At 39.5% G+C, this 12,494-nt stretch overlaps 1 protein-coding gene across 2 annotated transcripts in view; it reads left to right on the top strand.

Moving 5' to 3' along the window:
- The window catches only part of ME1 (malic enzyme 1), a 188,262-nt gene extending 176,451 nt beyond the window's left edge, over positions 1-11,811 (top strand). For both annotated transcript variants that reach the window (XM_007090151.3, XM_042986745.1), the window contains exons 13-14: positions 6,131-6,229; positions 10,141-11,811. In XM_007090151.3, the coding sequence (XP_007090213.1) occupies positions 6,131-6,229; positions 10,141-10,311 (270 nt within the window). In that variant the 3' untranslated portion in view covers positions 10,312-11,811. The remainder of the gene's footprint in view (positions 1-6,130; positions 6,230-10,140) is intronic.
- The last annotated feature ends 683 nt before the right edge of the window (positions 11,812-12,494 follow it).

Raw genomic sequence — 12,494 nt, 5'->3', positions numbered from 1 at the left:
CACATCAAAGGCGGGGGGGGGGGGCGGAGATCTTCTACTCAATGTAGCCCATGTTTGCTTTCCTAAATAACTCCAGCACCATCTAGTGACAAACTCCATGAAAAAAAAAATCCTCCCATTTGCCATCCAGGCAAAGTAATAAATACTATCAAAAAACTTTGAAGAAAAAAGAAAATGTAATGTCAGCAGTGCCCTTCTTGTAGCTAGTGATCTCTCTGGCTACCTCTTCTGGCCTTTCCACTGGTTTTCTCTTAGGCTTCAACACAACAGTCTTGTTTTTCACACCACCTCATTGTTTACTTTGTCTTCTTTCCATGTCCCTTTTAACTAAGAGCTTTTTTCTAGCATTCATTTTGTTGTTGTTGTTGTAACTTTTTCCCCCTTTTTCTTATGCTTTCAGAGATTTCATCCATTCTCTGGGTTCCATTATCTTAAGTCTAAAAGTGGCCAAATCTGTGTCTCTAGTCTCATCTTGTAACGTGTCTCCAGTTGCTTTTTCCTTAAACACAAAATGCATAAAACCATACTTTCACCTTCCTTCACCCTCAGTATTTGCATTGCATTTAGTGATAACTCCTTTCTAAGTAGACACCAAAGCTTACAAGCCTGTCATTCTTTCATTCTCCCTCATCCCAAAGCTTCAAACACAACATGCAGGCACACACCTGTATAACTGCTCTATTATCCTGCCTGGAAAACTCTGAGAACTATTCACCTATCTAAGCCTCTCCTTCTGTTAACTTCACTCCCCACCTCATGCTTGAATCCTTTGGTGACTACCATGGCTCATCTTGAGAAAATTAGGCTTAGGAAGGTTAATTAATTTGCCTAAATTCAACCAAATAGTAATTATTGCAGTTAGAATTTGAACATAGACCTACCTCACATCACAGCCCGAGCTTTCAACCACCATGCTGTTACAACAAAGAGGATTCTGGCTTTCCTGGTACCCTCACAACCTTCTGAACCTCTGCTAAGAGCACTTAGTGCTCCCTTGGGTCAGCCCTCCTGGGAACATACTCCTCGCCTCCTGTCCACATCTGAGAGGCGTGTCTGGCTGCCTGTCCTTATCCCGTTCCTCCTGAACCACCTGCTCTGTGTTCTCTCATCTGCCTCACCCCACCCCTTTCTGAGGTCTGTGTGGAGGACACTAGAGATGGTCACCACAGACAACAGCATCTGGAGGAAACTTTGATTCATTGAAGTCACTGGATAACTGAAAATCCAGCTGCTGTAACATTGCCAAAATGAAACGAAGACAGATCATTTGAAAGCGGACACAGTGTAGTTAGAGAGACACCAGTGGCATATCAAAAGCAGCAAAGAGTTTTTGAGTGAATGAGGTAATAGGTGAGAGCAACGTTAAGACTCTTGTATACTCTCCCCTTTTCCCCCAGGTCAATCCCTTCCATGTTAGTGATTCAATTCCTAACATGAGGCTCCCCTGGTCACGTGTTTGCTACTTGGCTCTGTTCTATGGTGTCTCGGTTCTCTCTCTGTGTGACAGGCATACGTGGAGAGCAAAGATTCAGACTGATTCTAATTTACTCAGCCATCTTCTTACTGTCCCCAGTCTCTTTAAAATGATATTGTGCAACATTCTAGACAAGAAGCAACGATGCTGGACCCCAATGGTGAGAGGAATGGTATACCTATTATCTCATAGAAATAATTTGCAGTTGATTGGTTATAGAACTTGCCTCCACCTCAAAAACCTTACTAGCTTTCATATTGTAGAGCTAGATCTGGCCCCCAAAGCTATTTTACTTCCATTCTGCCATGGTGACTGCCCCTCCGTTCTTTTAAAAGTGAAATAGCTAAGAGGGCTCAACCTGGGCTCAGTCGGTTGAGCGTCTTACTCTTGATATCCTCTCAGGTCATGATCTCATGGTGGTGAGACTGAGCCCTATATCAGGCTCTGTGCTGAGTGTGGAGCCTGCTTGGGATTCTCTCTTTATCTCTCCCTGTGCCCCTCCCCCATCCGCTTGTGTGTGTGCACGAGTATGCGTGTGCAAGCATGCATGCTCTCTCGAAATAAATAAACATTAAGCAAAAAGTGAAATAGCTAAAACATACCGAACATTTACTTTCTCAGACAATGTGGTAAATTCCTTACTGGCATTTATTTTGTTTAATCTCATGAATTAGGAATTGTTAGTAGTCTTCTATCGCCAAAGGGAAAACTAGGCTTAGGAAGGTTAATTAATTTGCCCCAATTCAAACAAACAGTAATTATTGCAGTTAGAATTTGAATATAGACCTACATCACATCACAGCCTGAGCTTTCAACCACCATGCTGTTATATCCATTCGACATTGTGCTACTCATTTTTTCTCTATCCAGTTAAATAACAGTACTAGATACCTATACAGGTTTTTGCTTTAACATCTAAGAGATGCCAATGATTTGAATCTGCTACAGATCCTTTGCAGAACAGCAAGAAGTAACAGGATTTTGTAAGCAGCCTAAATTCAATGGGGCATCAACATAAAATGGTTTTATTTTTCCTGACAATCACTGCTTTGAATAATTCTCCATCAAGTCTTTCTTTTCTTTCTCTTAATGGCATCTCAGTAACTTTTAATTCCATTTCAGTTCACCCATTCTTTTAACAAGTATTGATTAATACCTGCTATGTGCTACTCATTATTCTGGGTGCTGGGGAATACATCAGTGAACAATAATTAAACATCTGTTCCGTTCAGAATCAGTATCCAATTCAGATATCATCTCTTGTTCCTTCAGTACAAAAGGCCTGCCGCAGCAGCTGGCTGAGAGCCCCTTCTCTTTTATTATTCTCCCATTCCAGCATCTTGAGGGACTCAGGGAAAAGAGTATGTCTGGGCTCTGAACACCTCCTCCCCCTTCTTATCAAGGCCTATTTCTTCAAATGTGTTGGAAACAGAAAGGAAGGGTATGGAAAAGGACAAACATGTCCTTTCCTTTTCCTTTCCTTTCCTTTCCTTTCCTTTCCTTTCCTTTCCTTTCCTTTCCTTTCCTTTCCTTTCCTTTCCTTCCCTTCCCTTCCCTTCCCTTCCCTTCCCTTCCCTTCCCTTCCCTTCCCTTCCCTTCCCTTCCCTTTCCTTTCCTTTTTTTAGAGAGCATATGAACAGGGGACAGGGGTAGAGGGAGAAGGAGAGAGAATCCTATGCAGGTTCCATGCCTAGTGCAGAGCCCAACACAGGGCTCTATCCCACGATCCTGGGATTATGACCTCAGTCAAAGTCAAGAATCAGACATTTGACCCACTCAGCCATCCATCCAGGCACCCCAAATATGTCTTTTATTAACTCTCCATTTTTTTAGGCCATTGAACCATCTGAGGCAGGAGCCCATATCTGGCTTTCTCATGGGGTATGTGTACAAGAGTTTAGAGGACCCTTTGGGGCCCTCTGTGGCATAACATGAGAGATCTGGCTCCAGTTCAGCCTTCTCCCCTTGCTCAGCTTGTGAGATCCTCCTCTGCAGTGGTAACTTGGCTTGGAAGCTCATGCCTTCTGGGGATACAGGCTCCTCTCCAAGCAACCCCCCCACCCCCCTTTCTATCTGATTCTCCTTTCCCATCCTCTTCACCTCTGCTTACATAAACATGTCTGTAACTGCTCAGGCTAAGTGAGGAATAGAATGCCAAACTCTCCTTGAGGGCACCTCATGCTTTTAAGAGAGGGCAGTGTGCAAGAAGAAGAGGGGGAGAGAAGCCACTGCATTACCCACTAGGCCAGACTATGGTTCTAGTGACTCTCCCTGATTCTCCCCATTGCAGCCTTCTGAAAAGGGGTGGCTGTGGTTGTGGGGCTGGCAGGGCTGATTCCACCCCCTCTTAGGTTCTGAGGGACGTGGCAGTCCTCACGTATTTGGTGGCTTCATTATAATGTGGAACACTTAATTCCATTTCTTCTAGTGTTGGGGGCCCTGATCACCAATTCTGGGGCCAAGGAAAAGTTTTGCTCAACATCCTGTTATAAAGGCAAGAAATAAAGGACTGAACAATGTCTTTATTATAAAATTCTTTGTGATCAGCTTTCTGTAATTATAATTATATATTTTGCATAATATGTAATGTAATATTAATCAAATAGCAGTTGTACTAGTAACTTCATCCTGCTCTCCCCCCACCCCACACTCCTGCCTAAATATCCTTGTTCAGAATATCCTCAGTCACCCATAGAATTTAACCAAAATTCCTTAATTTAGCATTGACAGTGCTCCAATCCTTATTCTCTATTCAGATCCCCCTCTGCTCCCCCAGATCAGGACACTGGGGATCACTGAGTCCAGCTCATACATCTCTGCCTTTGGTCTGAATCTGTCTTCTTTCTGGAGTGCCCACCCCTTCCCTTTTGTCTGACTCCTAGCTCTCCTTCAGTCCCATGACTAAGCTGTCTCCACTGTACTTCTGGACTTCTTAACACTCACATTTCACCTTTGACCTAGGCTGTCCTCTCTTTCAGTATTCCCTTTTTCTTCCTCACTAACTTCTAACTTTCTCAAGGGCAGGAACTGCTTTTTTATCCTCTCTTGGTGTTATACTTGCTCAGTGTCTTTCATATTTGCTGATGGCAATAAAACAATTGCAGAAATAATTTCATGATTTAAAAATCTTACATATTAAGAGATAGTGAAAAATACGTGTTTGCTTATGCAAAATGTTTCAAATGAGGAAGATTTTTTACTTCCTGTCTTCACCCTCAGGTCTGTTAAATAATAGAGCCAGCCACATACTGCTTTAGACTTGCCACACTGAAATACCTAACCAAAGTCTTAGAGCTGGAGGGAACTTCACAATTGCTGAGTCTACCTCTGTGCCCCAGAAGGTTCAGCAAATAACTTAGCATATAGAACTTTATTGTTGAACCGCTTGAGAGCAACTTACAGTATCATGTCCCTTTACCCCTAGATATTTCAGGACATTTTTTTATGTGATCTCTGTACCATTTTCAATTCAGGAACTTTAACACTGATAGAATATTATTATCTAATGCACAGCCCGAATTCAAATTTCACCAATTATCCATTAGAAAAGGCCTTTATAGCCTCTAGACTAATCCTTTAATCTGCAAGAATATTTCAGTCTTTCCTTTATGGCACTGACATTTTGGAGCATATAGGCCAGTTGGTTTTTACAATGTTCCCCACTTTGGGTTTATCTGATTGTTTCCTCATGATTGAATTCAAGTTATGCGGTTTTGTTAGGAGTACTAAATGCCTAATGATTGCATCCTTCTCAGTGCATCACATCAGGAGGCATGTAGTATCAATCTGTCTCAAAAAAAATACTTTACTGAGGTATGATTGACATACAAAAAGCTGTACATACTTAATCACACAACTTGATCACCAAAATACATGCCATAAATATGTCTATCATTGCCAAATGCTCTTTCCTACTCTCTGTGTGTGTGTGTGTGTGTGTGTGTGTGTGTGTGTGTGTGTGTGTGAGAGAGAGAGAGAGAGAGAGAGAGAGAGAGAGAGAGAGATGAGAGATGAGAGATTGAGAGAGGGAGATAAGAACACTTACCATAAGATCTACACTCTTAGCAAATTCTTAAGTATATGTCATTTAATTTAGAAATGGAGAATGGTCTGGGAACAGCAAATGCTGAGACCAGTTAGGTGATTCAGAGAATCCAGAATCTGGATAAATTGAAACCCTACTTGCAATGTGACTCCAAAGTGGCTCTCTCAGTCCCGTGCTGTACCTCTTGTGCCAGAATATGTGAGCTAGGAGAAGCAGTGTGATCAGCCTTGGATCCCTTCCCTCCTGTACTCTCAGGGTCCTTGTCCATCACTTCTGTCATCCTCCTCTGCCTTCCTCGCCCCTCTCTCCCCTGTTCCTCAGGCACATTGGATGGAAAAGCTTCCAGCATTTCATGGCACAGTAGAAAAGGAACTGGAGTAAGAGGCAGTGCAGATTCTGTTCCCATCTTTACTAATGGTGGGATCCCACCAGTCACCAAGTCTTCTGGACTCAGTTTTCCCATCGACAAAGGGAAAGACAAAATTAGGTGATCACATTAATGTGCCCTGCTTCCATATATGACCATATGTGATCATTCACCTAGGTATCCTCATAACCATCACATTGTATGGTGTGAAGTAAAAACATATTTGTCTTTCTTATTTTGAAAGGTTATAGCCCAGCAAGTATCAGATAAACACTTGGAAGAGGGCCGGCTTTATCCTCCTTTGGACACCATTAGAGATGTTTCTCTGAAAATTGCAGCAAAGGTAAAACCACTCTTTTTCAAGTCTTATTATTTTTAATTCCTTCTATTGCTAAATATGCATTTTTAGCCACTAAAAATCACTTCACTTCCTTGAAATGTATATCTGTATCAACTTATTTTGTCAGAAGTCAGAGAAATGAGACACAGTGCTTTAGCAGAGCTTAGGAACTACACTTCATCCCTAGGAATGGAAGAATTGGGGTGAATCATTGATTTCCCTATCATTCTTTACCTGTCCCATAATCTAAATAAGTTAGTAGGATTCCCTTTCAGTTAGGTTTCTCCTATTTCACCTTTTTTAACTTATTGTTTTCCATATTTCAGTTGTGTTGTCACCAAAATATTGCAGATATGGTAGAGTAACATTTAGAATCATTTGAATCACTTGTCTTGTCTATGTTTCTATGATGTATAGCATCTTAAAGATCACAATTGATAATATTGGGCAGAGGGCTAAACAATGAGGGCAAGGAACTCAAAGCTGTTGGGGTGGCAGATGAGCTAATGAAACAATTAGCCAAGAAGAACCTAAAGACAGAGAAATTTTCTGTAATTAAGATGAGAGAGAAATTGACTTTTTTTACAATATAATTATATTAGCCTCTTAGGGCTGCTGTAGCAAAATACCACAGACTGGGTGGCTCAAACAACAGAAATCTATTTCTCACAGTTCTGGGGGCTGGAAATCTAAGATTAAGGGGTAGAAGGCCTGATTTCCTTGGAGGGCTCCTTCCTTAGCTTGTAGATGACTGCTTTCTCACTGTGTCCTCACGTGGTCTTTTCTTTGTGCACAAACATCCTTGGCTCTCCTGGGGTGTCCAAATTTGCCCTTCTTATAAGAACACTAGTCAGTTTGGATTAGGGCCCACCCAAACAGCCTCATTTTTAACTTAATTACTTCTTTAAAGTCCCTGTCTCCAAACATTATCACACTCTGAGGTACTGGGGGTTAGTGCATATGAATTTTGGGTGACATAGGTCAGCCCATAATGGTTTATGTTTATATGTTACAGATGTAAACTAGGGTTTCTCAGCCGCAGCACTGTGCACATATTGGCTGGATAACTCTTGGTTGTGGGGTTATCTTGGCATTATAGAATGCTAAGCATACCTGGCCTCTACCCACCAGATGTCAGCAGCCTCTGCCCAGTTATGAGAACCGAAAATGTCACCAGACATTGCCAAGTATCCCCTCAGGGGAAATATTGTTTTTTGGTTGAAAATAAAGACTATTAGCAAATTTACCAAAACAGTACCATATTTAGGATTCATGTATCATTATATGCCTTATTGATTGAGGGCATATGCTTCAAAACCCAAGTAATCCTTCAAAAAAACTTTAGATAATCTGCTTGATTACCTATTCATGAAAGAGTATCTTTTTATCTTCTACTATTTTATATCTCCTAGTTTTTAACTAATTTGAATTGTTAATACACCAAACAGCACATTATTATGTTAAATTCATTGTGAAGATTTAAGCGAAAAGGTGTTGGGGCGCCTGGGCGCCTGGTGTCGGTTAAGCATCCGACTTCAGCTCAGGTCATGATCTCAAGGTTCCTGAGTTCAAGTCCCACATTGGGCTTTGTGCTGACAGCTCAGAGCCTGGAGCCTGCTTTGGATTCTGCATCTCTCTGTCTCTCCGCCCCTCCCCTGCTCTCACTCTGTCTTTCTCTCTCTCAAAAATAAACATAAATGAAAAGGTGTTAGCTTATGATTAGAGGAGAAAATACAAAAGCAGAGGACCTCAGGGAAGTTCATAAAGACTTGGATATTCTACCTAGAATCATGGGAAAATCAAGTGCTGAGACAGAAACTGGGAAATCAGAACAAAGAATCAAGTTGAGGGAGGAAGATAGTGTAGGTGACCTGCAAGTTTGAAGTTTCAGGGCACATTCACATAGAATTCATACAACTCCAGCAAGTTGATAGAAATTGTTGAAACTTAAAGAGACACTAAATATAAAGATGTGGGAACTATTTTCCATGTGGTAATGGGGGAAATGCCAGGAGTTTTTGGAGCTACCAGGACAGCAAGTATGGCAGGTGAGAACTAAGGATGGAAGATGGTTTGTTACTCTGTCCAGAACACAGAGGTAAGAAGCCAGTGAAGGAAAGTTAGGACTTTAAGATGAGACTCAGAACTGAGCAACATGTCAGAAACTAGACAAGACACAGTGTCAGGATGGGGGTGGAAGAGCGATATCCTGGTGAGAAAAACAGGTGAACTTTTAGTATGTACAGAGTTAGCAGAACCTTTTACAAAAGCAATTTCAGTAGCACAGAAGTTACTGGGGAGAATTAGGAAAGCAACAGAGAACAAACTGCTCTTGCAGACTCTAGTATTGAGGGTGGAGGCTTCATGGTGGGGGGCGGGGGGGGGGGGTTGGTCACTGATACAGCGGTGTGTCCTGGGACCAGAAAGAGGAGTGAACTTTCACACAGTCTGTGTCAGGAATGAAATAATGTGTTTTGTTATAAAAATAGTACAACTATTGCAAACAGGCACAAGGGGTCTCTGGGGTGATGGAAATGTTCTAAAAGTGGATTCGGTAACAGTTGCACAACTCTGCGAACTGACAAAAATAATTTCATTGTGCACTTAAAATGTTGGGATTTTGCAATTAGTCAATTATACCTCAAAAAAGCTATAATACCACATTATAGGCACTTTGGGAAATACAGAAGAAACTATCCAATACTCTATTTTTCTAACATAAGCAGTTTTATTATTTTGGTGTGTTTGCCTCCAGTCTTTTTTTCATTTGCTTGCTATCTTTGCTAATATTGTCATAATCATGGTATATACATTTGTTCTGTGTGTTTTTAATGAATATTTCTCCATAATATGGCACAGTCTTTGTAACCATAATTTTTCACAATGCGTAATTTTTCATTGAGAAGAAATACTTAATCATTCCAATCTTCTTCAAAATCAGACTTATCCAAATAACTATTATACAGATAGCTCCTAGCGATTGCTTTTTTTTTTTTTTTTTTTACAACTGGAGTGAATTAAAGAGTACGTATAGAGTGATTAATTTTGACAAGTGGGAGAATCCATTCTTCTCAAAGTAAGGGAAGAGTGAATGTTTGAAGATGTAGAGGAGTTCACTTGAGTTGATGGAAGGGGAAATTGAGACTGTTTTCGCTGAGTAGCTGGAATGTTCTCAGTACAGCGATGAGTCAAATGCAGTTACGACAGAGGAAGGTTTGAAATTGCCTTGTGGGAACTGGGAGACAAAGGGTGTTTGTTTGTTAAAGAAAAGGATAAAAACATAATATGCAACCACATCAACCCAGGTAAGGTTAGGAAAAGTATGACATCACTGGAGGCAGCCATGAAGGGGGAAAGCCAGCACTGAGGGTTGCCCAGACCAGGAACTAGAATGGGGAGTGTGACAGCAAGACAGGGAGACGGGAGATTCTGTGATACTGGGGAGGGGGATTATAACTGACTGTGGAGTCCAGCGGATTAGGTGAACAGGGATAAATAAGGAAATTTTGTAGGAGGCTGTGGTCAGGACAGGGATTGTGGATACCACATGCTGTCTGAGTTCAAACTTAGCAGGAATACTAAGGTATTTAGTTCAAGTTAGTTACCGTTCAGGTCATGTCAAAACTTTCACCACTGGATTATCTGTGAAATCCTGTTATGATCACACTTTTGATAAATCTCTATTCTTCACACTTTCCGTTGTTGGCGATGTCCTGTTCTCCTCCTGCTATGTGATTTATAATTGCATTTTCCTTTTCTATCTTCTTTGTGTATGTGTGCTTTTATTATAATGTAACTTAATTTTTTGTAAACAACCGAGACATAAATTAATTTTTTGAAACAGATGAAAACTGACATGTGCTCACCATCAACTCTATTCATTAAAATAATTAATATTCTTTTTTTATTCCTAGATTGTGAAAGATGCTTACCAAGAAAAGACAGCCACAGTTTATCCTGAACCCCAAAACAAGGAAGCATTTGTCCGCTCTCAGATGTATAGCACTGATTATGACCAGATTCTACCTGATTGTTATTCTTGGCCTGAAGAGGCCCAGAAAATACAGACCAAACTTGAACAGTAGCATAATTACTGACATTTCTAATTCCATTAATGAGATCTTAATTTCTCATAATTTTTAAAGATTGGAATCTTTTCTAATTACTCATAATATTCTAGACTAGGATAATTTTACTTTAACTATAAAAATTCATGGAAGAATATTAATATACTTTGGGGTAAACATCACACTAGACAATTTTGCTTCATTTACTTTCTCATTATTTATGGTTTCTCTCTTAATTATTTTGCCCAAGTTCTCTTAAAAAGCTATTGTACCTACTACTGAGAAACACACCATTTTTATATAGGGAACTAATGGAAAGACCAAAATTAGTAATAAATTGATATGCTCAACATTAAAATCCATAATTGTTTTGTTGGCCATTTTGTTAAAAATCTACTCTTTTTTCTTTTTAATAAAGATAGAAATGAATTTAGGCATAGATGAATTTTTGCTAAAAGCAGAAACAACACTTACTTGATTGCCTAGAGAAAAATAACTTCTCAGGTATTTTTATTCCTGTCCTACATTATATTAGTTCTTCTAGTGCAACTGAACTCTAACATTTCTAAGAAAGATCATTGCTGTTTACAATGCCTTGTGCAGCCTTAGATTTTAATATTCTTTCCCCATTGTTACATCTTCTTATCACTTTGGTTCTCAGTCAGATATCCCTTCTAGAAGCACTTTTCTTCCTCCCCTGACTGAATGCCCTATCCTTCACACTATTGCTGCTGAACATTTGCAGACTGTGGTGCCTGTCCAGAAGTTGGTACCTTCAATTCAGCATAGCCTGAGCCACAGAAAGAGCTGAAAGAGAGTAGGTAATATCCTTGAGAAAGGGCTGCCTGTGGAGCTGACCTCTTAGGACAAAGATCTCTGGAGTCAGGGGCAAGAGCGTGGTTCCCAGACAAGCTGGGTTCTCACTTAAGTGACCTGCCCTCGTGTTTCCTTGATTAGCTCAGGTAATTAGAGCTCACTGTGTTACAATAAACTCACTTTACTCTGAGTATGGAGGAAATTTTGTAACCCAATTCCCCAGTATCAGAAACTATCTTTACATCAGGTATTAAGATATTCTAATTACCATCAGTACTTATAGCCCAGAAATTGTTAACTTCAAGTTTTACTTTAGAAATTAATAACTGAACCAATGGAAACCATTTTAAATTCTTAAGCTCAGGTGCAATAACATTTGCTATTTATTTGTAGGATTATTTGGAGAATTTCTGTTCTTGAAATAATGCTTTTAAAAAGTATAAGAAGATGTTCAAGATAAACTATACTGTACAATGACTTTATTGAAGGTTGAAGATTATACAGATAGTTTCAGGTGTGAATAGACAGGGTGCGGTTATTTCTGAAAGTAACATTTAGTCAAGAGTTTCCTCAATATAGTCACTTTGAAAAGATTCAGAATGCTTATTTCTTGTCTGTTTCCATGTTGTCTTGCAACTCTAACTAAATGTATTTACCTATGCAAAAGATTTATTAAAGTGTAGAAAAAGTGAATGAATAAAATTATGATTGTCTTTTTCTCTTAAAATACTGTTACATTTTAAAATGATAATGCTGGGCCTTGGCAGTCATGTGACAGTGTATGAATTTTAAAAATATTCTCATAGCTAATTTCAATATGAACTTCATTTAATACATGTGTAGTCATATTTGCTCTATACTATAATAAATGAGCGACTTCCTTATCCTCGGAGAAAGATAATAAAACAAGCATTGGATGATTACTTACTAGGTTTCAAGTATTCTGTATAGATTAATTAATGTAGTCCTCACAAGTTCCTATGAAGTAGGTATTTTAAGTGGCTTACCAAGTCCACAGAGCTAATAAGTCAAGGAGGTGGGCTCTAAATCCGTGTTTATCTTGCTTCATAGTCTGCTCTCTTTTTGCTAGAGTGCAGTCTAGAATACCACCGTACAATAGACAAAGGAAGTGAGCAATCTATGTAATTTCTAGTGGCCTCATAAAAAGAAAATATAGGTGGAATCCATGTTAATTTTATTTAAACTGACATCTCCAGATTATCGTTTCAATATGTAATCCATATAAAAATATTAATGAAACGCTTTATCTTATACTAACCTCCAAAATCTAGATATTTTCATATGCATCCAAGTCATGGAAGCGCACAGACCCCCTGAATATATGAATTACAAAGATAGCACAAAAATCAACAGATAAAAAGAAT

This window comes from Panthera tigris, chromosome B2 (assembly GCF_018350195.1).
Source record: "Panthera tigris isolate Pti1 chromosome B2, P.tigris_Pti1_mat1.1, whole genome shotgun sequence".
Classification (NCBI taxonomy): Eukaryota; Metazoa; Chordata; class Mammalia; order Carnivora; family Felidae; genus Panthera; species Panthera tigris.
Note: the sequence above shows the minus strand (reverse complement) of the source record. Positions and strands in the feature narration are given on the sequence as shown.